The 22,462-nt window shown below is 54.4% G+C and overlaps 2 protein-coding genes across 19 annotated transcripts in view; both read left to right on the top strand.

Moving 5' to 3' along the window:
- Positions 1-9,556, top strand: part of CAPN5 (calpain 5) — a 56,940-nt gene extending 47,384 nt beyond the window's left edge. For 4 of the 6 annotated variants that reach the window (XM_077963947.1, XM_077963946.1, XM_015115243.3 and 1 more), the window contains 6 exons: positions 1,441-1,636; positions 2,321-2,443; positions 3,988-4,184; positions 5,167-5,282; positions 5,808-5,944; positions 7,099-9,556. In XM_077963947.1, the coding sequence (XP_077820073.1) occupies positions 1,441-1,636; positions 2,321-2,443; positions 3,988-4,184; positions 5,167-5,282; positions 5,808-5,944; positions 7,099-7,281 (952 nt within the window). In that variant the 3' untranslated portion in view covers positions 7,282-9,556. Of the gene's footprint in view, positions 1-1,440; positions 1,637-2,320; positions 2,444-3,987; positions 4,185-5,166; positions 5,283-5,807; positions 6,019-7,064 lie in introns of all 6 variants that reach the window. The other 2 variants (XM_077963950.1, XM_077963948.1) reach the window with 2 other exon arrangements.
- Positions 9,557-11,618: 2,062 nt separating this feature from the next.
- The window catches only part of MYO7A (myosin VIIA), an 85,923-nt gene continuing 75,079 nt past the window's right edge, over positions 11,619-22,462 (top strand). For 7 of the 13 annotated variants that reach the window (XR_003722704.2, XR_013404196.1, XM_015115244.3 and 4 more), the window contains exon 1: positions 20,681-21,781. Coding sequence is in view for 10 of the 13 variants with exons in the window: in XM_015115244.3 (XP_014970730.2) it covers positions 21,647-21,781 (135 nt within the window). In the remaining 3 variants the exon portion in view is untranslated. Of the gene's footprint in view, positions 11,898-13,987; positions 14,052-20,680; positions 21,782-22,462 lie in introns of those variants that run through there. The other 6 variants (XM_077963951.1, XM_077963952.1, XM_028833842.2 and 3 more) reach the window with 2 other exon arrangements.

Below are 22,462 nucleotides of genomic sequence, written 5' to 3' on the forward strand. Positions count from 1 at the left end.
TAAGGAGGTATGAAGCGCAGTCCAGCACCAGCGGTGTGGTGTAGCGAGGGGCACTAGGTCTATGCCCAGTCCCTCTCCAGGAAGCCCTGCCTGCAGCCTGCCTCCAGGGGCCCTCTGGCAGCCTGATTTCTGAGATTAGGTAGCAGAGGCTCCCAGAGGAGCTAGCTCCTAAGCTGAGACTTGAGGTATAAAGTAGCCCTTGGTGGGCAAGGAAGGAGACGTGGCACAGAGGTGAGAGAACACAGCTGGGTTTGAGAGGGGAGCTAAGTAGGTACATGGGTGAGCTGGGAAGATGACAGCAGCTCAGCTTAAAGAGCCCAGTAATTGGCTGGGTACAGTGGCTCATATCTATAATCCCAGCACTTTGGGAGGTCGAGGTAGAAGGATTGCTTGAGGCCAGGAGTTTGAGACCAGCCTGGGCAGCATAGTGGGACCCCATCTCTACAAAAATGAAAAATTAGCTGGGTGTGATGAGGTACCTGTGTAGACCCAGCTACTCGGGAGGCTGAGGTGGGAGGATTGCTTGAGCCCAGGAGGTTGAGGTTATAGTGAGCCATGATCGTACCACTGCACTCCATCCTGAGCATGAGTCCTGAATGTGGGCCAGGCTCAGTGTCACCCCTCAGCAGAACCTGATACGTAAACTCAGCCCCTTCCTGGAGGGGTACAGGCATCCTGTGTGTGCTGAATTCTTTCAGGGCCCCCAGGCAGACCAGGGGCAGATGGCAGCGGTCCTGGCACCCAATGAGGAGCCCTTCTGCAGGTGTCAGGTCAGCTGCCGCAGAAGGCCACCCAGGCCACTTTGCCAGTCTTGCTCAGGGGTCAGCAGATAAAAACACAGCAGAACTACTTGTCTTTAGAAAGAGTTTCTTCCGAAGGCCTTTCTCTTACATGTTCACAGTTAATTCACTACCCCCTGCCCCCACCAGCCCGCTGGAGGCATTCACAGTGTGCAGTGACCATAGCAACACCCTGGCTACTGCAGCACGCTCACCATGGGGTTCCCACCATCCACTTAAGCCTCACAACAGCCATGGAAGATCGTGGATGCAGATGTGCTTTATAAACTGTAGAGGGCAGCAGACAGTAGTTATTAACACCATTCACGACAGTAACAGCCTGCGTTTGCCCGTGTGCTCTGTCTGCTGAGAGTTGCACTGCCTGCTTTGATTACATTACCTAATTCCTTCGCCAGCTCTGAGATGGGCACCCGCTGTTAGATTCAGCCCCATTTTACAGGCGAGGAAACAAGTCAGAAAAGAGGTTAAGGGTCCGTGCGATGCCATGCCCATGCCCTTGTGTGGGCTTAGCTCTCCTCTCAAAGCCAGCTGTGTTCTCTCACGTCTGGGCCACATGGACATATTAGGTGGCTGGGCTGGGGGGCCAGGAGCCTGGAGAGGTGTGGGGGCGGTACCCTGCTCAGCCCCTCCCCACATCCAGGATGACCTTCGAGGACGTGTGCCGGTACTTCACGGACATCATCAAGTGCCGCCTGATCAACACATCCTACCTGAGCATCCACAAGACGTGGGAGGAGGCCCGGCTGCATGGCGCCTGGACACTGCACGAGGACCCGCGACAGAACCGCAGTGGCGGCTGCATCAACCACAAGGACACCTTCTTCCAGAACCCGCAGGTGGGCGTTCTCAGGGACCCCCACCCTGCCCCTGCAGCAGCTGCGGGGTGCTTTGCCACTGTCCTGCCAGGGACTCCTGTTCGACCTTGGGTAATCCCTGTCCCTCCTTGGGCCTCAGCAAATCTGTCTGTACAGTGGGGGTTAGATGGGGTTACATTGGTCCCATCTGGGGGTCATGAAGCCCCCAGCCTCACAATCTGACCTACAGGTGGTAAAAATGAGGAAACCAGGGATGGCTCTGAGGGACATTTGGGTGTCTTGTCCTGAGCTACAGGGACACTTAGAGGCTGAGCCGGGGACTCAGCCCCTTGTTTCCACAACAGCACAATTCTGTCCCTTCCTGGGAACTTGGCCGGGCTGGGCTTCCCCACGGGGCCTCTCCCCACGGCCTCCTCAGTCTGACCCATGGCACCGCTTAGCCCTGGTCCTAGATGTGCCTCTGTTGAGCACCACCTGTGTGCCAGGCTCTGTGCAGAGCACCCACCATGGCATTGGTTTCCCCGGCCTTTATGCAGGGTAGCCGTTGCAGGCATTGGTGGGCCCACCTCACAGCAGAGGGACCAAGGCACAGCGAGGTGTTGTGACTGGTTCAGGCTCTGGAATCTGAGCTTCCGGGAGCCAGCCAGCCCATCCCTGGCGTGGTCTCACTGCCGTGTCTCTCTCTCTCCTTGGCCACACCTGCAGTACATCTTCGATGTCAAGAAGCCAGAAGATGAAGTCCTGATCTGCATCCAGCAGCGGCCAAAGCGGTCCACGCGCCGGGAGGGCAAGGGCGAGAACCTGGCCATTGGCTTTGACATCTACAAGGTGAGGCCAGCCAGGTTTCCTGCTGTGGAAGAGGGAGGGAGTTTGGACTGCCCATACCTGGGGAGGAACACTCTAGAACACCTTGGTCACTGCCATCGCCCCAGCCGCCCTGGCCACCGTGGCAAACGTTGTGAGGATGCCGTGGCATGGGCCCCATTTAGAATATTCACAGAGGGCCCAGCCTGCCCACGGTTGGCTTCTGTGGGAGCTCTCAGCCTGATTTCTTTCTGCCTAAAACCCACAGGCCTGGGATGTTTGGTGGATGAGGAAGGGGAAGATTGCTGGTGGTTGGGGCCAGGCCCTGGGAGGCCCTGGGTATCTGCTGGGCCCCCGCTGCTCCTCCCTCAGGGTTCAGGACCCCTTGCAGCCCCTCAGCCTTCCTGCATTGGAGGCCTTGCTGGGCACCAGGAGGAGACATCCTTGAGCACAGCCACGTGGGGTCACCCCTGGCCGCACCCCGTGGCCTGGAACCTGAGGCTTTCCACATGTTGTAATGCCCAGTGTGTGGTAACAGTCAGCATGGTGGGACCCCATGTGCCCGTCAGACCCTGAGAATGGAGTGAAGCCAACAGGACCTGCAGGGGCTGGGTCCATGCTGAGTCCTTGTTGTCTGATGCGCCTGGCCATGCTGTGGCACTTTGTTTATACCCTTGTGCTGGTACATTTGTGGTGTGCTACTGTCTTGTGACATACTGTTGTGACTTTGGCATGTGGTGATCTTCACTAGTGTGACCAGAACACTTGTTTTGGGATTGTCAGGCAGGTCCTGGCAGCTGGTGATGGCACTTCAAGGACATGTGCTGTAACCTCTGCAGATCCTGATACTTGGTTGTGCTGTTAGAGTCAGAAACCCCACTGACATTGTTACCAGGGGGATTCCTATTGCCCTCTATTTTTTTTTTGTTTTAAGAGACAGGGTCTTGCTCTGTCACCCAGGCCAGAGTGCAGTGGTGCCATCATAGCTCATTACAGTCTTAAATTCCTGAACTCAAACGATCCTCCCACCTTAGTCTCCCTAGTAGTTGGGACTATAGGTGAACACCACCATGCCTGGCTAATTTTTAAGTTTTTTGTAGAGATGAGGTCTCACTTTGTTGCCCATGCTGGCCTTGAACATCTGGCTTCAAGTGATCCTCCCACCTTGGCCTCCCAAAGCGCTGGGATTACAGGCATGAGCCACTGCGCCCAGCCTCCTTTAATAGTTTTTATTGAGATATAATTCACAGAGCATGCAATTTGGCCATGTAAAGTATACAATCTTATGACTTTTGTGTGATCAGAGTTTGTACAACCATCACCACAATCAATTATAGAACATTTTCATCTCCCCAAAAGAAACCCACTCCCTTTAACAATCACCACCCACTCCCACTGACCTCTTCCCTTCAGCCCTGCAAACACGAATCCACTTCTGTCTCTATAGATTTGCCTGTTCTGAACATTTCATATAAAGGGATTCCATCGTCCCTTCCATGGTGGTGAGGGGGAGACGGGGTGTTGTAGGGTGTGTCTCCGCGTGGCCCAGCCCCTCCCACCTCCCACAGGTGGAGGAGAACCGCCAGTACCGCATGCACAGCCTGCAGCACAAGGCCGCCAGCTCCATTTACATCAACTCACGCAGCGTCTTCCTGCGCACTGATCAGCCCGAGGGCCGCTATGTCATCATCCCCACCACCTTCGAGCCAGGCTACACTGGCGAGTTCCTGCTCCGAGTCTTCACTGATGTGCCCTCCAACTGCCGGTACTTGGGGGCTGGCTTGAGGCCAGTGTGGGTGGAAGTGAGGTCCACACTGGGCCAACCAGGAACCTGCAGCCTCGGAGATGCTCAGTGTCTCTGGGCCTCCAGCCACTCTGGGCTGATACCAGTGCCCATCTCCTTCCCTTCTCTTCCCTTGTTCCCCTGTCCCAGCATCCCTGGCCATGACTAGGAACAGCTTCTTGTATGTACACTGCACTCTACAGTTGACAGAGAAGCTTTCACTCATCTCATTTGATCTTCTTGCATCCCTGAGCGGGAGGCCTGATTCCCTCACTTTACCAATGAGATTCAGGGGCTGAGGTTAGAAGGGTTGTCCGAGGTCATGCAGCCGGTGGTGGAGTTGGGCTGGGTCACCCAGCCTGCCTGGTTCCAGGGTTGGGTCTTCTCACCACAATTTCCTGTCCCATGGGGGTGGCTCTGGGCTCCAGTGCTGAAGCCCTCTGTGTCCCTGCTGGGGCATTGACCCTGTGTGTCTCGCACTGCTCTCCACTGTGAGATATAGCCCAGGCTCGGTGTCCCCCGAAGGACAGGTGAGCTCTGCGCACGTGCCGGACCCAGGAGGCAGCCTGTGGAGTCAGACGGCTCAGGGTTCTGCCAGCCCAGGCTCCCCAGCTTTCCAGCTGTTGGGCAAGCCCTCACCTGGCTGAGCCTGCTGCTTCCTCAGCTGTGAAATGGGCATCATAATAGCCTTTGTGGAGATTAGGAATCACCCATAATGCCAGCGGAGGACTTGGCACACAGAAGGTGCTCAGCAAGTTGCCTTTTCCCTGGGGAAGGATCGGGCAGGAAGCCCCTAGGGCTTGGACAAGTGGGGACTGCTCATGGGAATTTGCCCAGGACTAAATGAAATCAAATTTGGGCTTAATACTGCTTTTCTTCCCTCCCCACTTTCTGAACCCCCTCTTCACCCCTGTCTTCCTGGCCCTTCTCTATCACCCCCCTCTCCCCTGCCACCCCATATCAGGGAACTGCGCCTGGATGAGCCCCCACACACCTGCTGGAGCTCCCTCTGTGGCTACCCCCAGCTGGTGACCCAGGTACACGTCCTGGGGGCTGCTGGCCTCAAGGACTCCCCCACAGGTGAGCTCTTCCAGGGAAAGTCCCCCGGCCCTCTTGCCAATTGCCCCATGGCCTCTCTCTGCCAGCACAGACACCAGCCTCAGAGCTCTCCTGCTCGCAGAGGCACTGCAGGCCCAGCCATTCCTGGGGTGATGCCTGATGCGGGGCACATAGAGAGGAAAAGGTTTACCTTCTGCTCTCAGGAGGCTTCCAGCTCGGGGGGAGACCTCAGGGAAGGCTTCCTGGAGGGAGTAGCCTTTTTCCAGGCTGAGAAGATACAAAGCCTGATGAAAGGGGGTAAGGGAGAAAGGTGCTCCGGGCAGAGGGAGCAGTGTGGGTAAAGCTCTGGAGGCTGGAGATGGCCAGTGCACCGCTGCTGGCCAGCCTGTCTCTGGAAACGAAGGGGCCTTGAGGTGGGTCAGGCTCCAGTCTGTCCATCTGAATAACTGAGCCAGGTGGGTATCTCACCTGCAGATATCTGTCCCATCCAGGCCCTGCCGCAGCCCCGCCCCCACCCTCACCCCATCTCCCACTCCCTCTCCCTAGGGGCTAACTCTTATGTCATCATCAAGTGTGAGGGGGACAAAGTCCGCTCGGCTGTGCAGAAGGGCACCTCCACACCAGAGTACAATGTGAAAGGCATCTTCTACCGCAAGAAGCTGAGCCAGCCCATCACTGTACAGGTGAGCCCCTGGTTCCGGAGGCCACCCCCTGGGCTCCCAGCCTGAGGCTTCCCCACTCACAGAGACAAGCCCAGGTGGAAGACCTTCTGACGGGGACCCAGGCATGCTGGGCTCTAGCTGTCTGTCCCTGACCCCTGGTGTGGCTTTGGGAGCTCTCTTGCCACTCCAAGGTCCCTCTGTAGGTGGGTTAATTTGATTCGTTGGTGTGGTCCTGAGATCCAGCAGGGTCAGTCTCCTGACTGGGGACAGCAGTCATCTCTGCTGACCTCACCCTCAGCTTTGGGAACTGTCCCCCCATTCCCCCATGAGGGCCCCACCTGGAAAGTGGCACTGAGCCGCTGTGTGGTGGGTGTGGCTATTTCCCAAGAACCTTGGGCAGGGCATAGAAAGCCAGTGTCCTCCCACGGCTTCCTTCTCCTCTCAGGCTGATGTAGCCTGGGGATGATGATTCTGAACTCAATAGTAGGGAGCTCTCTGGCCCGCAGGCCTTGGTCAGCATCTCTGTCAATGAGACAGCATCTGTAAACAAGCATTTGGGGCCCCCTGGGGGAGCCACTGTGGCTTATCCAAGTTTTCTTAACACTGGGTCCCACTGGATCAAATCACAGACCTGTATGTCTCAGGGCTGGAAAGACCCCTAAGGGCAGCTGACTTAACCCTCATATTAAAGATGGGGAAACTAGGGCAGTGGGTGTATCACTTGTCCAAGTTCACCCAAGATCACTAGCGGAGCTGATAACAGATTTCACTTTATGCATGGGAGGGAGCTTAGTTAGCTGAGGAGCCTGAGGCTGGAAGGGGCACCACCTTGCCCATGGTTCATGGAGAGGCCGACAGCCCAGGGCCCCCGATCCTCAGCCAGGCTTGCACTTCAAGGCCCTGCCACCACCACCAGCACTCCCCATAGACCTGAGTTAGGGGGTGGAGAAGTGAGCCAGCTTGCACCTTGGGCTAACACGTGGGACTGTGCTCAGCCATGTCCCTGGGATACAGGGGCACACCAGTACCAAGTGGCAGACCTGCGGGCTTCAGCCTTGGGGCCAGGCCATGCCTGCCACCCCCTGACAGAACAGGTTCCACAGTGCTGCCCTTGCTTCCTACCTTGTGGACTTGGAGGTAGCCCGCCCCTCCCATGATCCTCTGTCTCTTCCCAGGTCTGGAACCACCGAGTGCTAAAGGATGAATTTCTGGGCCAGGTGCACCTAAAGGCTGACCCAGACGACCTCCAGGCCCTACATACCCTCCACCTCCGGGACCGAAACAGCCGGCAGCCCAGCGACCTGCCAGGCACTGTGGCTGTGCACATTCTCAGCAGCACCTCCCTCATGGCTGTCTGACACCTGCCCACCTACCTGGCTCCAGCAGTTCCCACCACCATCTGCATGTCCCCACTGGGCCTGGGTCTAGCCTGGGAGCCAGGACACTGGGGTCCTTTTCCCACTCTTCCACTGACTTGCTATGTGACCTTAGGAAGTCTCTGCCCCTCCCTCAGCCTCAGTGTCCTGAGGGCCCCAAAGCATTCCCTTCTCGTGGAGGAGTTTCCTTGCTGAGATTTCAAATAGTCCTCCCCACCTCAACTGTCACCACTGCTAAGGGACTCTATCCGTTGAAAACGTTTTCCTAAGGCCCTGCTGTCTGCCGAGGAGTGCCAAGAAGATGTCACTTGTTTACACACAAACTGCCACATCCCCAAGCCCCATTCTTGCTCCTTGTGTCTTAGGCCCAACCCAGCCTCCCAGACCTCACTTTCCCCATCAGCAATACCTGGTGTTGTCCCACCTTGAAAGGACTCTTGGCTCCTGCCGGGTTCCTGCTCAGGCTGGAATTGGGAAAATATGCAGGTGACATTTGTTCATTCTCTAATCCTGTCCACTCACCCATCCATTTCCTCACTCAATGGAGATTTGCCGAATGAATAAATGACACCTTTGAGGCCCCAGGTGAAGCGGGGCCCTCCTCCGGCCTCTACCTTGGGCCTCGCCTCTGTCCTCAGGTCCTCTCAGAGGCAGATACCCAGGGGAGCTGCAGCTGCCTGCTCATTCTAGCTTCCGATTCCATTCCCAGCCCCTGGGTTAAGGTCCCTGGAGAGGTGGTATCAGTGGGGGTGAGGAAGGGCGTCTTCCTGACTCCTCTGCCCCATGCTGGAAGGAGCATGCCTGGGTTAGTGGGCCAGAGGCCAGGCAGGTGGAGGGGCTTTGGGGACCAGAAGGGGAGAGGTGCTCCCAGAGCCTCTCTGCTGTAAGACCCCAGCTTTTCCTGAAAGACAGGACTCTGGGGTGTGTGGTGCCAGGCCCACCAGAGTCAGGCCACCCACTGGGCTTGGCAGGAGATAGGGAGCCCCATCACCTGACCACAGCCCCCCACCAACATTCCCCCAAAATGCAGCCTAGGAGGCCACAGTGCTCTTCTTCCTGCCCGGACCAAAATGTTCCTTTTAGTCCTCAATGTTTTATATTATTTTTGTGTTGAAAACCTCAATTTTAATCAGGGGTTTTAAAAGAAAATTCAAAGTCTGAACCTCCATTTTTCTTCTTGGCTCCAGTTTTGCTGGTCCTCTGGAGAACTCTTCGTAAGCGTTGGCGCCGTGACCCACTTGGGATCTCTTCTGTGCCCTTCTCGGGCTTCCAGACCAGGTGTAGCAAATGAAAAAGTGCAGTTAATTCAAGAACAGGAATTCCTGTGTCCTTGCTGGGAATTCCTTTTGGGAACTTGACTTTTCGACTCCAGATCCTGCTGTCTGGATCAGTGTTCTGGCTGGAGGTGCTGGATTCTCTGACTTTGCCTCCTCACTCTGTGTCTGGCTCTGCTCCTGGGTCTTGGCCCTGGGCCATATGAGGGGCCAGGAAATGAACAACAAGGAGGACAAGAGCATTCTTTCTTGAAAGTCGGGACTTCCCCTCAAGAACCTGGGCCTGGGGCCAGGACTCCGCATGACTGGGAGCAAGTCACTTAAACCTCCTGTGCCTCAATTTCCCCCTTCTACAAAGTGGGGCCAATGATTCTTGTGTGTCAGCACTCTTACTACCAAGTGCTGAGTAAGGGCAAAATAATACCCCTTTCTCTATGTATCTCTGTATGCACACACACTAGATATATATATGTTCATGTAATCACCACTTCTCTATGTATATTTCAAATCAAGGCTCTTGAGTAGGAGAAGTGAGCCAGCTTGCACCTCGGGCTAACACATGGGACTTTGCTCAGCCATGTCCCCTGGGATACAGGGGTACACCAGGACCAAGTGGCAGACCTGTGGGCTTCAGCCTCGGGGCCAGGCCATGCCTGCCACCCCCTGACAGAACAGGTTCCACAGTGCTGCCTTTGCTTCCTGCCCCTTGAGGTGGGCCAGGCTGGCTCCTGGCTATTGCAGGGATCTCTGGTCCCCAGGAGACCTTGGGGGCCAGGCAGGTAAGGATCAGGGGAGGTAGGGGAGAGCAATTACTTTGTTCACTATATGCACCCATGGGGGCCTGGGAGTCCCCATTTGCAGGTGGGTGGGGTCTCCAGCCCACACTACCCAGACCTGGGCTTCCCTCTTCTCAGGATCCACCACGGGGTTGGGGGACAAGAAGTCTGTTCTAGTCTCAATAAATCTTATCACAATTCCAAAAAGACTTTCCTGTGTCTCTCTGTCCCTCTGGGGGGAAGGGACAATGGAGGAATATTCCCCAGGCCTGGGCGACGGTCCTCTGGTCAGAGGGAGGACCCCGCTGCCTGCCTGGTGTGCCTGTGAGCTGAGATTGTGGGGATCATTCAGTCATTCCTTAATTCAGTAGATCTGTACGGGGCTGGCTTTGTGCCAAGGCCAGTCCTGGACACCTGGGATGTGGGGAACCAGGCATAGCAATCACTGCTCTGGAACAGTCTACAAACGAGCAGGGAGCACAAAGACATACTCTGGTCATGACAAACTACACCGCACATTACTGATGGGACAGTGTGGGCCTGCTGGGTTAGAGACCGCCTACTCCCTGATGTGTGCGTGAAGGGCTGGGAAGAGAAGATGGGCTTTCGGGGCACAGGAAGGTGTCGGGGGACCAGAGCAGAGGCTACTGAGGGCAGACGCAGGCATCTTGGGCCAGGAAGCTGGTGTGGTGGTGGGAAGCAGCAGGGTTGGGATGATTCTGAAAGCAGAATGGATGACTCAATGGAAAACTGGACTTGGGAGACAGGGGGTGAGTGCAGTGTGAGGGCAAAGTGAACTGAGATGCCTCGCTTTCTTCATGGGACTGAGAAATGGACGTTGCAAATCGTGTGATCTGCTTGGCATAGTGTCTGGTTCATAGCGTGGCTGAGCACAATGTAGCTGTCATCCTGGTGTTTGGAGGCCACCCTGTCCCCCACAACCTGCTCACCTCTGTCCCATCCCCACAGCTCACTGCATTTTGTCCTTGCTGCCAGCCGTGTGCCATGGGCTCCCCTGTGCTCCCCTGGGGTCTCATTTTCCCACCGTGTAGGGCTGACACCACTGGCCCTGCCTAGCCTGGGAGTATGGAGAGGGGGGACTCGAGGAGTGGCCAGTACTAGGTTTCGGCAGCAGGTGTAAATCCTAGGTGGGGACTGTGTTCCAGGGACTCCTGGACTCCTGTTAGGCCCACCAGACTAAGGGGCAGACGGCATCCTGGGGTCTTCCTGGGTCAGGGTCGTCGGGTCTGAGGGGACCCAGGCCCTAGCAGAAGCTGCCTCCTGTCACTTCCCAGCAGTGCTCAGCCCGCCTGAGGGAAGCAGTGGGGCAGTGGGGCCTGTGACCAGCAGGCGGCGCTGGCGAGCTATAGCGCCCCTTTGAGCCCCCAACCCACTTTCTGGCTGGCTTCCCTGCAGACACTCCAGTTATGGGGGCTAGGGACCCAAAAGAGACATCCTTCTGCCACTCAGAGCTGCCCTGGAGAGGTGCACGATGGGGCTGCCGACAGGTGCGTGGCCACCGAGGGCGGAAAGGAGAAATTGCCAGGTCCTGATAGGGTCCCGGGAGGTCTCCACCCTCGACAACGCTAATAACTAAGACCTGTGCTCCTCTTTGTTTGGTTCCGCCCACCCCTTTAAATCACAGATTTCACTTCAGTTTGTATGTGTCGCTGTCACATGTGGGGTGGCTCCTAGTCAGCTGGTTTGGCAAAGTTTCTGGATGATTACAGAATAACATGTGTCCCCAACCCGCAGAGCAGGTTGTGGGGGCGATGTTGCATTGACCAGCGTCAGGGGACACACATCAGAGGCAAGGGTGGGTGTGCAGGAGGGAGAAGGCGCAGAAGGCAGGGCTATAGCTCAGCACTCTCTCTCCTGCCATGCTCTGCCTGACCGTTCTCTCTCCCAAACAGCCAGGTCGAGGAGGAGGAAATGGGGCTGGAGGAGGGCTGCGGGCTGAGACCCCAGCATATCAGAGACTAAGTCAGGATCACATGGGGTTTCCTGCTCAGGTGCTGAGACAGCAGGCCGTGTCCTGCAAACAACAGGAGGCACCTGAAGCCAGCCTGGGATGCCCAGGCCCAGGTGTGGTGCATTCAGCAGCACAGCCAGAGACAGACCCCAATGACCCTGCCTCCCTGTCGGCAGCCAGTGCTCCGAACAGAGCCCTGAGCAGCCTCTGGACATTAGTCCCAGCCCCAGCACAGCCCGTCCCCCAAGCTGATGTCACCGCACCCAGACCTTGGAGGCCCCCTCCGGCTCCGCCTCCTGGGAGAAGGCTCTGGAGTGAGGAGGGGAGGGCAGCAGTGCTGGCCGGACAGCCGCTCTGGGCAGGAGAGAGAGGGAGAGACAAGACACACACAGAGAGACGGCGAGGAAGGAAAATATCCAGAGGGACGCCCAGAGCGAGACTCGGAGCCAGACGGAGGAAGAGGGGACGTGTGTTTGCAGACTGGCTGGGCCCATGACCCCAGCTTCCCGAGTCCTCCGTGCAGGTGGCAGCTGTACCAGGCTGGCAGGCCACTGAGAGTGAGCAGCTGGGCCCCAGGTAAGGATGGGCTGCCCACTGTCCTGGGGCGTTGGGAGGGGTTTGGATGTGGAGGAGTCATGGACTTGAGCTACCTCTAGATCCTCTGCCCTGCAGCCACTTTCTCCTGGGACGAGGCTTCCTGCCACCCTTGAGGGCTCAGTCACCACAGCCACTGAACGAAATTGTCCTGAGCCTGGGAAGATGGACACGTGTCCCCTGGAGGAGGGAAGAGCCAAGGGGCATGTTGTCCATCACATCTTCTCTGAGCTGGGGCTGGGGTTAGGGGCATCCTGGGGCCAGGGGACTAGACGTGCTGTGGTGGCAGAGAGAGAGAAGAGTCCGTTCTCTCTCTGTCTCCTTTGCTTTCTCTCTGACACTCTTGATCTCCATTTCTGGATAAGTCACTTCCTTCCTCTATGCACCAAATGTCCCATCTGTGAAATGGGAGTATGAAGCCCCACCAGCCAGGGTTGTAGTGGGGAAGAGGTAAAACCAGGCATAGACATAAAAATACAAATACAGCCTATGGCCCCTGTGGTCAGTTGGAGAAGAAATTAACTTGAATGTGGTCTAGTTCTCATTTTTAGAAATAAAATGTATGTCTTGTCATTTTAACATGTGGCCCTTAAATTCCATGCCCTCACCACTCTCCTCTGATCCACATCCCTTGGAGCCCCACATCTCTAGTGAGAGCACTGGCTCTGCCCCCAGCCCTCGTGGCTCATGCTGGCATAGGGCGCCGGCTCCACAGCCTGGGCACCATCTTCAGACAAGCGCCCAGTGGCATTTGCCTGCTGGCCCTGTGGAATCCACACCCCCACCAGGTACCCAGACTAGTTCAGGTCTCTGGAAGGACCGTGGGTTTGCTGTGTCCCAGAGCTCCAGGGCAGGGGTCAGGGCTCGGGTGTCAGGCGGTGGCATGGGCAGAGGATCGAATGCCCCGGCAGCTCTGAATGGTCCCTTGTGAAAAATTGATGCGCATTCTAGGGGACAGGTTGGGAGCCAGAGGGGCCTCACACCAGGGCCTGTAGGCTGGGGCTGCCTTTTAAGCTCCTTCCAGAGCCCATCTCTGGGCCTGGCCCTGTGCTGGGCAAGGCTGGAGACAAGGCAATGTCTCAGACCCTCTCCCACCGGCCGCATCCCACCCTGGATCAACTCCCCACCTTTGGGGGCAGAGGTGGGACAGATCCTTACCCTGACAACATAATGCATATAGTCAAAATGGGATAAAGGGGAATATAGAGGCTCTTGGCAGCTTTGGGGTGGTCAGGGAAGGCTTCTTGGAGGAGGTATCATCTGAACTGAGCCATGAACCATAGGTGGAAATTCACTAGTCAAAATTTCAGGTAGAAGGGCCAGTGTGTAAAGGCCAGGAGATGGCAAGAGCTGGCGTTTTTCAGGAACAGTGAGTCACTGAGGATGTCCAAGTATAAGGGTGTGAAAGGGAGTGAGCAGTGAGAGAAAAGACTGAGGCATCAGCAGGGGCCAGACTGTGCTGGGCGTGGGGGGCCCAGGTGCGGTGCATTCAGCAGCACAGCCAGAGACAGACCCCAATGACCCTGCCTCCCTGTCAGCAGCCAGTGCTCTGCACAGAGCCATCCTGAGGGCGGTGGGTGCTCTTGAGAGGTTTCAGGCAGGGTGTGCCGTGAGCAGGTCATGCCCAGCCCATGACCTTCCCCTCTCTCAGGCTTGTCCTTGTCACCCACATTCCTGGGACAATCCCTAAGCTGAGTGCCGGAGATTAAGTCCTAGTCCTATATTTGCTCTGGCTAGCTGTGTGACCCTGGGCAAGTCTTGGTCCCTCTCTGGGCCCCTTTGCCATAGGTCCCTGGTGGGGCCAGACTTGCTACTTTCTAGGAGCCCTTTGGGAATCTCTGAATGACAGTGACTGAAAGAAGAATTCAGCTGCTCTGGGCAGTGGTGCTGGTGACGGTGGCTGAGGCTCAGGTCACGCAGGTTGGGCAGTGGCCAGAGGGAGAGAAGCCAGGGAGGGTTCCCTCGAGGGAGGGGGAACTGGGGCTTTGGGTGGAGCCCAGGTGACCCCAGCCAGGCTGCAGGCTTCCAGGGCTGGCCTGCCCAGAAGCATGACACGGTCTGTCTCCCTGCAGAACTGTGCCTGGCCCAGTGGGCAGCAGGAGCTCCTGACTTGGGACCATGGTGATTCTTCAGCAGGTCAGTGCTCCCCCCTCTTTGGGTGGCCTGTCCTCCCCATCCCATATCCCCTCTTCCATATGCTTACCCGTGGGACACCCTCCCTGGGGTGTTCTCTTGGAAAATTGCTAGACCTCCAAACCCAGCCCTCCAGGCCCAGTCTGAAACCTGTTCCCTCTGATGTGCTGGCTGGGGTTTCCTTCTCTCACTGGCTCACCCCATTGGGCAGAAATGATTTTATTTACAGACATCTCTGGATCCCAGGCAGTGGAACAGCATGTGCAAAGGCCTAGATGTGGGAAGGTCCCTGGGGAAGAGGAGAGAAGGTTGGCAAGGCTCCCAAAGCCAGGCCACAAAGGGCCCTGAGCCCAACTTATCCTTAGGGCCTTGGGGAGCAGTGACTGGAGGGCGGGGGTGACATGGCTTGAGCTGGAGACCCCTGGGATTTTATGGGAAGTAGCAGAGGTACTGCCCTGAGCTGAGTCCTCCAGCCCCCCTTCCTACTGAGGGCCACAGTGGCCTCTGACCCTCAGTCCTTCCCCGTGATCAGTCTGAGGCTCTAATGAGCTCCCGGTATCCAGAGCGGAAGCCAGGAATGTGGGCCCTGAGCCAGGTGGGCCTGGCAGCAGGCTGTAGGGCTTGTGGGGCTGTGTGCTGTGGGGGCTTGGCCAGCAGCTTCTCGGTCTCCAGGGTCACCAGAGGCCAATGACTCAGCCTTGCCTGGCCACCCTGAGGCTGCATGGTCCGGCATGTTTGCAGATGAGTGTGTGCGTGTGTGTCTGTGTGTGTGAGTGAGAGGCAGGCTTCAGGGCAGCATCAGGACAGACATTCTTCCATCCTAGGGGCTGGAGGAGACCCCCTCTAGAGCCCCTTGGCCTGAGAGCCTGTTCAAATGCCCATTAGACATGGGCAGGATCTAGGAGAGGAAAAGTCCATTTGCTGAGTGTTTGCTGTGTGCCAGGGCCTGGGCCCCCATAGCCCTCCAGGGGCATCCTCCCTCAGGGGGCCTCTGAGGCAGGCCTCTGGCTGAAGGGACCTCCTCACCACCCCCTCCCTTCCTGCCCCTCTGAACGTTGACCCGCTTCCAGCTGTGGGTGGCCTCTGTTGGGAGCAAGTGTCTTGTAGGTGAATGCCTGCTCTGCCTGCCCTCAAGTAGGAAGTACACTCAGCTGCTTCCTTGGTCCTGAAGAAAGCCCAGCCCTGGTGAACCAGCCAGCTCTGCAGTTGCACAGACCAGACCCAGTGGGCTCCAGCCCAGGCTTTGCTATTGATGAGTGGGAGGGCCTTGGGTACGTTACACAGCCTTCCTGAGCCTCAGTTTCCTCATATGTAAAATGAAGATTAAAAGCCTCTTTTCCCACAGCTGCTGATGCGAGGCTAAAATGCCACGTGGAGCTCCATGAAAATGCTTCCTCCTTCATCTGCTTCCCTGGTCAGCCCTCTCTTCTCTTCCTGCCACATCCTTCCCTGTCCTGAAAGATCCACGGAGCACTTGGCTTCCTCTCTTGCCTGACTGACTTCTACTCAGGCTTCAGTGTGGTCTCTGCTTCCTTTGGGAGGCTTCCCTGCTCTGCAAACCCCGAGCCTTGTCCACAGTCCTCCTTCTTTCTCTGCCTACCTGGGGCTTCCTGATGAGTCCTGGACAGGAGGGACAGCCTTCATCCTGTTTCCCATGGATCTTTCAGGATAGGGAAGGAACTGGCAGGAAGAGAGGAGGAGAGAGGCAGACCGGGGAAACAGATGAAGGAAGAAGCATTTTCATGGAGTCCCAAATGGCATTTTAGCCTCACAATGGCAGCTGTGGGAAAAGAGGGTTTTTTGTTTGCTTGCTTGCTTGTTTGTTTTGAGACAGAGTCTTGCTGTGTCACCAGGCTGAAGTGCTATGGTATGATTTTGGCTCAGTGTGAACTTCGACTCCCTGATTCAAGCAATTCTCCTGCCTCAGCCTCCTGAGTAGCTGGGATTACAGACACATGCTACCACATCCAACTAATTTTTGTATTTTTAGTAGGGATGGGGTTTCACCATGTTGGCCAGGATGGTCTGGATCTCCTGACCTCGTGATGCACTCACCTCGACCTCCCAAAGTACTGGGATTACAGGTGTGAGCCACCACACCCAGCCGGAAAAGAGGTTTTTAATCTGCATTTTGCATATGAGGAAACAGGCTCAGGAAGGCTGAGTAACGTGCCCAAGGCCCTCACTCATCAACAGCAAAGCACAAGATGGATCCCATTGGGCTTGGCCTGTGGAACTACAGAGCGGGTCAGCTCCCCGGGGCTGGGTTTTTTTTCAGGACCAAAGAAGCAGCTGAAGCGTACTTCCTGCTTGAGGGCAGGTAGAGCAGGCATTCACCTACTATTCCCTGCCTTGGAGGAGTTCCCAGACCAACGTGGGGAGACAGCTTAGAAACCTAGGAAAGGCACCTGTGACTAAAACTGTGACAGTGAGTCCCCAGGGGGCACAGGGATGGGAGGGTGCCTGGGAATGGGAGAGGCTTCTGTCCTCCCTGGGAGAGGGTGGACATGGAAAGCCATGAGACAGCTGCTGCAGTCCTTCATGAACATACAGGGACTGAGGTCTCAGGGAGAAGGACTTGCCCAGGGCTGCAAGGCCAGCTGGTGCCAGGGCTGGAATAAGAACTCAGAGCTCTGTAGTGCACCTGACTCATGTCTTTAAGGACCACAAGGAGGGCTTCTGTGCTTCAGTATGTCATGATTCCCGGCTTCATGGTGGGGCCAGGGCAGGGACTCTGTGTACTTGGCCCAGATTTGTGGGCAGAGGGAGGTTTGGAGGTAAATTGGTGGGCTGTTGGTAACAGTTGGATTGATGCTTTTAGTAAAATATAATGTCCTTCTTTGTTTCTTGTAATGATTTTGACTTAACATCTATGTCCAATAGTATAGTCATCCCAGCTGTCTTTTGGTTACTATTTGCATGGAATACTATTTGTGTGAAATCCTTCTACTTTTAACCTATTTGTGTCTTTGGATCTAAAGTGGATCTCTTGTAAGCAGCATATAGTTAGATCATGTGGTTGGTTTTTGTTTTCTTTGTTTTGTTTTGTTTTGATCCATTCTGCCAATCTTTACCTTTTGGTTGGAGAGTTTAATCCATTTACATGTAAAGTAATTACTGTTAAGGAAGGACTTCTGCCATTTTGCTATGTTTTCTGTATGTCTTATATCTTTTCCTCCTCAATTCCTCATTACTGCTTTCTTTTGTGTTTAATTGACTTTTTTTTTCTAAAGTACTGTTTTGATTCTCATTTACTCTTCTGTGTATTTTAAAAGTTTTTTTCCTCAATGGTTATTCTTAGGTTTACAAACAACATCTTTTTTTTTTTGAGATGGAGTTTCACTCTTGTTGCCGAGGCTGGAGTGCAGTGGTGTGATCTCGGCTCACTGCAACCTCTGCCTCCCAGGTTCAAGCAATTCTCCTGCCTCAGCCTCCCAAGTAGCTGGGATTACAAGCATGCACCACCATGCCTGGCTAATTGTTTTATTTTTAGGAGAGACGGGGTTTCACCATGTTGGTCTCAAACTCCTGACCTCAAGTGATCTGCCTGCCTCAGCCTCTCAAAGTGCTGGGATTACAGGTATGAGCCACTGCACCTGGCCTACAAATAACATCTTAAATCTACAGCAATGTAGTTTGAGTTAAGGCCAAATTAGCTTGAATAATATCTAAAAATTATGTTCCTTTATAGTTTTCTCTCTCCCCCTTTATGTTGTTTATTGTCCAAATTGCATCTTTGTACATTGTGTGCCAGTTAACATAGATGTATCATTATGTTATACATTTGTCTTTTAAATCACACAGAAAAGAAAGTAGTTACAGACCAAAAATACAACAATACTGTTTTTTGTTTGTTTAAGAGATGGAGTCTTACTATATTGCCCAACCTGGAGTGCAGATGCTATTCACAAGTGCAATAGTGGTGTACTACAGCTTTGAACTCCCGGGCTCAGGCAGCCCTGCTGTGTCAGCCTCCCAAGTGGCTGGGAGTACAGACACCCTATCTCTGTGCCTGGTCAAATATGACTTTTCTATTTATCTATGCAAGTGTGTTTACCAGTGTTCTTTATTTTTTTTCGTATGGCTTTGCATTACTGTGTACTGTACTCTAATTTTTTTGCCAATTTTTTTTTTTTTTTTGAGACAGTCTCACTCTGTCACCCAGGTTGGAGTGCAGTGGTGTGGATCTCGGCTCACTGCAACTTATGCCTCCCAGGTTCAAGTGATTCTCCTGCCTCAGCCTCCTGAGTACCTGGGATTACAGGTCCCTGCCACCATCCCCAGCTAATTTCTGTATTTTCAGTAGAGATGGGGTTTTATCATGTTGGCCGGGCTGGTCTTGAACCTCTGACCTCAGGTGATCCACCCGCCTCAGCCTCCCAAAGTGCTAGGGTTACAGGAATGAGCCCTGTGCCTGGCCCCATTTAACCACTTTAAGTGCATAGTTCAGTGGCATTAAATACATTCACAATGTTGCGTGACCATCACCACTATCAATTTCTACAATTCTTTTCATCTTGTAAAATAAAAATTCTATCCATTGAACAATAACTCCCCAATCCCCTCTCCCCGCCGCCCCTGGCAACCACCATTCTGCTTTATGGTTTTGATTTGACTGCTCTAGGTATCTCACATAAGTGGAATCATACACTATTTGTCTTTTTGTGATGACTTACTTCACTTAGCATAATATCCTCAAGGTTCATCCATGTTGTATTAATAGCATGTGTCAGAATTTCCTTCCTTTTTAAGGCTGAGTAATGTTTTATTGCATGTTCATACCACATATTGTTTATTCATTCATCTATTGAGAAACACTTGGATTGTGTCTGTGTTTTAGCTATTATAATTAATACTGCTTTGAACATAGGTGTGCAAAGATCTCTTTGAGATTCTGCTTTTAATTCTTTTGAGTATATATCCAGAAGTAGAATTGCTGGGTCATATGGTAATTCTCATTTTAATTTTTTTAGGAACTGCCATAGTGTTTTTCACAACATTTGTATTATTTTACATTCCCAGCAGCAGGGCATAAGGGTTCCATTTTCTCCACATCTTTGCCAAAACTTATTTTCTGTTTTGTTTTTTTGTAATAGCCATCCTAATGGGTGTACAGTGATATCTCATTGTGGTTATGATTTGCATTTTCCTAATGATGAGTGATGCTGAGCATCTTTTCATGTGCTTCTTGTCTCTTTGTATATCTTTTTTGGAGAAATGTCTATTTCAGTCCTATGCCTGTGTTTGTTTTGGAGACACAGTCTCACTCTGTCACCTAGGCTGGTGTGCAGTGGTGCAATCAAACTCTTGCCTATGCCCATTTTTGAATTGGATTGGTTGTTTTGTTGTTGTTCAATGTCTTTTAATTTTTAGCATTTCTTATAGGGCAAGTCAACCAGTGACAAACTCCCTCAGCTTTTATTTACATGGGAATGTCTTCATTTCTCCTTCCTTTGTGAGGGATAGTTATGCCAGATACAGAATTCTTTCTTGACAGTTTTTTAATTCTTTCATCATTTTAAATATGCCATCCTACTGCCTTCTGGCCGCCATGGTTTCTGATGAGAAATCAGCCGAGACTCATATTAAGGATTCGTTGTATAGAATGAGTCACCTCTCTGTTGCAGCTTTCAAGAGTCTCTGTCTTTGCCACTTGTGGAGAAGAGGCTTATTCCTCCAGCTCAGGGGTGGTCTCAGTAGTCAGTCTGGAACCATGCAAGGTCAGGTTCTTAGCGCCTTGCAGGGTCTCCCCCAGGGGACCTCTCTTTAGCCACCAGTCGCCAGACCTACTTTACGATCTCTTTGCTCTCTCCTCTGATTCTCTGAGTTTGCTGTTCCCTCTTCCTGGGATGCCCTTTCCCCTAATGGCTGCCTAAAAAAAATCATAAAACCCAGCTGTCACCCCTAACACAACTCCCTTAGTTAACCATGACTGGCACTCATATACATTTGCTCTAACAGGCACCAATCTAGGTGCATTACGCATCTTCACCTGTTAAATCCTCACGAGCACGTGGAAGCACTGTCATTTTGTCACCTGACGGATGAGGAAAGAAAGGAACATAGAGGTCGAGGAACTTGCCCAAGGTAACACAGCTTGTGAGTGGCTGAGCTGGGATTGAAACTAAGCCCTGACTCCAGGGTCCAAACTCTTAGCAGCCGTGCTATCCTATGTCTCCAGGGCTAATCTGCCTCTTATCTGCTGGTACCATCCTTATCTGTGCCTGGGTCTGTCCACTACACCAGTCTGAGGACATGTCTTGTTAACAGTGTCCTTTGTGTTTTAGTCTGAGCCTGTACTCAGTGAAGGTGGGTTATATGGACTTAATGGCAGAATGCCCGGAAGCTCACCACCAGTGCTTCCTTGTGTCTGAGGTCTGGTTCCTGTTCCATTGTGCTGCTGTAGGTGGGCGGGGAGAGATAGATGTGCTTGTTTTCGGCTTGACTCGGAGAAGGACCTCTCCTGAGAGCAGTGTCCCTGAGAGGTCACAGGAAGTGGGTGGGAATCACTGATCAGTCAGCTTTGTGCTGGGCAGCAGAGCCCTGGGTCCGCAAGGCTGGGACAGGGAGTGGGGTAGAACTGGGTCCATCCTGGGTGGCTCTGAGCCTTGTGTGAGGCATCACTGTCTTTTTCCTTGCCATTCCCCCCACCCAGTCCCTGGCCCTCACTCTCTGCCGTTTTTTATTTGTTGGGGAGCAGTTGGCTTCCAGGATACTAGGCAATGCGGAGGGCCACAAATGCAGACTGGAGGCCTTGAAAAGAGAAGAGAAAAAAAAAGGAGGAAAGAGGGGAGGAGGACAAAGATAGGCAGGGCAAGGCGAGAAGGAAGGAATGGGAGGGGAGTCACAGGGCCTGGGCCTTCCTGGCCCTCGGGATGGGATGGTGGCCTCTGGCTCACAGCTCAGTGTGGACCGAGGCCTGGTGCCCAGCACTATGTGGCTGCTAGGACACAAGAGGCCAGCTCGCCCCATTGCAGGGAGAGCTCTGAGCCATCGAGATGATGCAGCAGTCCTGTGGAGTTCAGGGGACCCCACACCAGGCCTCCAAGGCCTCTCATGCAGGATGGATGTGGGCTGCTATTTGACCTTGGGGGCTGCGGGAGGAGGACACAGACTCTTCAGGGGCTTTCCCCCAAACTTACCCCAGAAGGAAACTGTGTATCTGACCTCACTCCCCAGAAGCAGCCAGGGAGCCAGAAATATCTTCAATGCGTCTCCCGTTTAGTCTTAAAAACCCCGGGAGTTGACTGCGTTCTATTCCATAACATCCTCGTGTTTCCTTCCAGAGAAAACACACCGATTTTTTCCAAAACTGCGGTCAGGTGCGGTGCCAGGTGCCACGTTTATCCCAGGCCTACCGCCACGGTGCCAGTGAGGCCGCCTGGAATTCCCGGCGAAGTGGGGGTGCGGGGGGTTCCGCCGAGACGGAGCGGGCCGGGGTGGTGCGGGCGCCCCCTCGCCGTCCTGCCCGCGGGCGTCACCTAAGCCGCCGTTGCCATGGACCCGCGGCAGATGGCCCGGTTTAGGGTTCCGGGGCGGGCGGCGCGCACGGGATTAGGTGAATTAGGGAGCCGGAGCAGTGCCGCCATCGCCGCACCATGGAGCCCCCCGCCGACCCCGCCGACTCTGCCGACCCCGCCGACTCTGCCGACCCCGCGCGCGTCCCGCAGCTCGGCAAGTGGGCGCTGGTGCGCAGCCTGAACCAGGCGTTCAAGACCTACGCTGTCCTGCCGGTGAGGCCCGGACCCGGAGGGGAGATGGGAGGGGGAGGGCGCCTCGCCTCGGGCCTCAGTCCCCACCCCGCCCCCCTCCCCGTTAGAAGCTGGGCGGGCCACAAACAGGGTCGCTAAGCTTCAGGGTGTGCGTGGACTGCAGCCCTAGGATACCACCTGCGGTCTCTGACCTCCCCCAGCGTGAACTTGGCCGCGGCTGCCCTTTCCTGGGAGGGGAGGTTTTGCATCTGGGAAACCCAAGCCAGGCAGGCCATGTCTGGGCAGGGGTGTCCTGCATTGCTCAGGTCCAAAGCAGGGAGCACCTCCAGGTGCACAGAGGGACCCGAGCCATAGTTTGTGGACTGGCTGACCGCTGGTGGAAGGGAAAGCTCGGCCCACTGGTCTCCTCTCCAAACTATGTTTAGCAACTAGACACTGGCAAGACGCTTGGCTCACGTTTCCCATCTGTGAAAATGGGGTGATAAAACCAGTGTCCCAGAGTGATCACGAAGATAACGAGGGGCAAAATGTCCTGAAACAGACTCCATAAACAGGGACTGACCCCAGGCCTGGTCCTAGAGTAAGGAAGAGACAGAAAGGGCTAAGGCCCCATGGGGAATTATTAATATTGGCCCAAGACCAGCTTGATGCCTGGGACGAAGGAGGGTAGACAGAAAGAACAATGTGCATTTGCGTGGGTCT

Source organism: Macaca mulatta, chromosome 14, assembly GCF_049350105.2.
Source record: "Macaca mulatta isolate MMU2019108-1 chromosome 14, T2T-MMU8v2.0, whole genome shotgun sequence".
NCBI lineage: Eukaryota > Metazoa > Chordata > Mammalia > Primates > Cercopithecidae > Macaca > Macaca mulatta.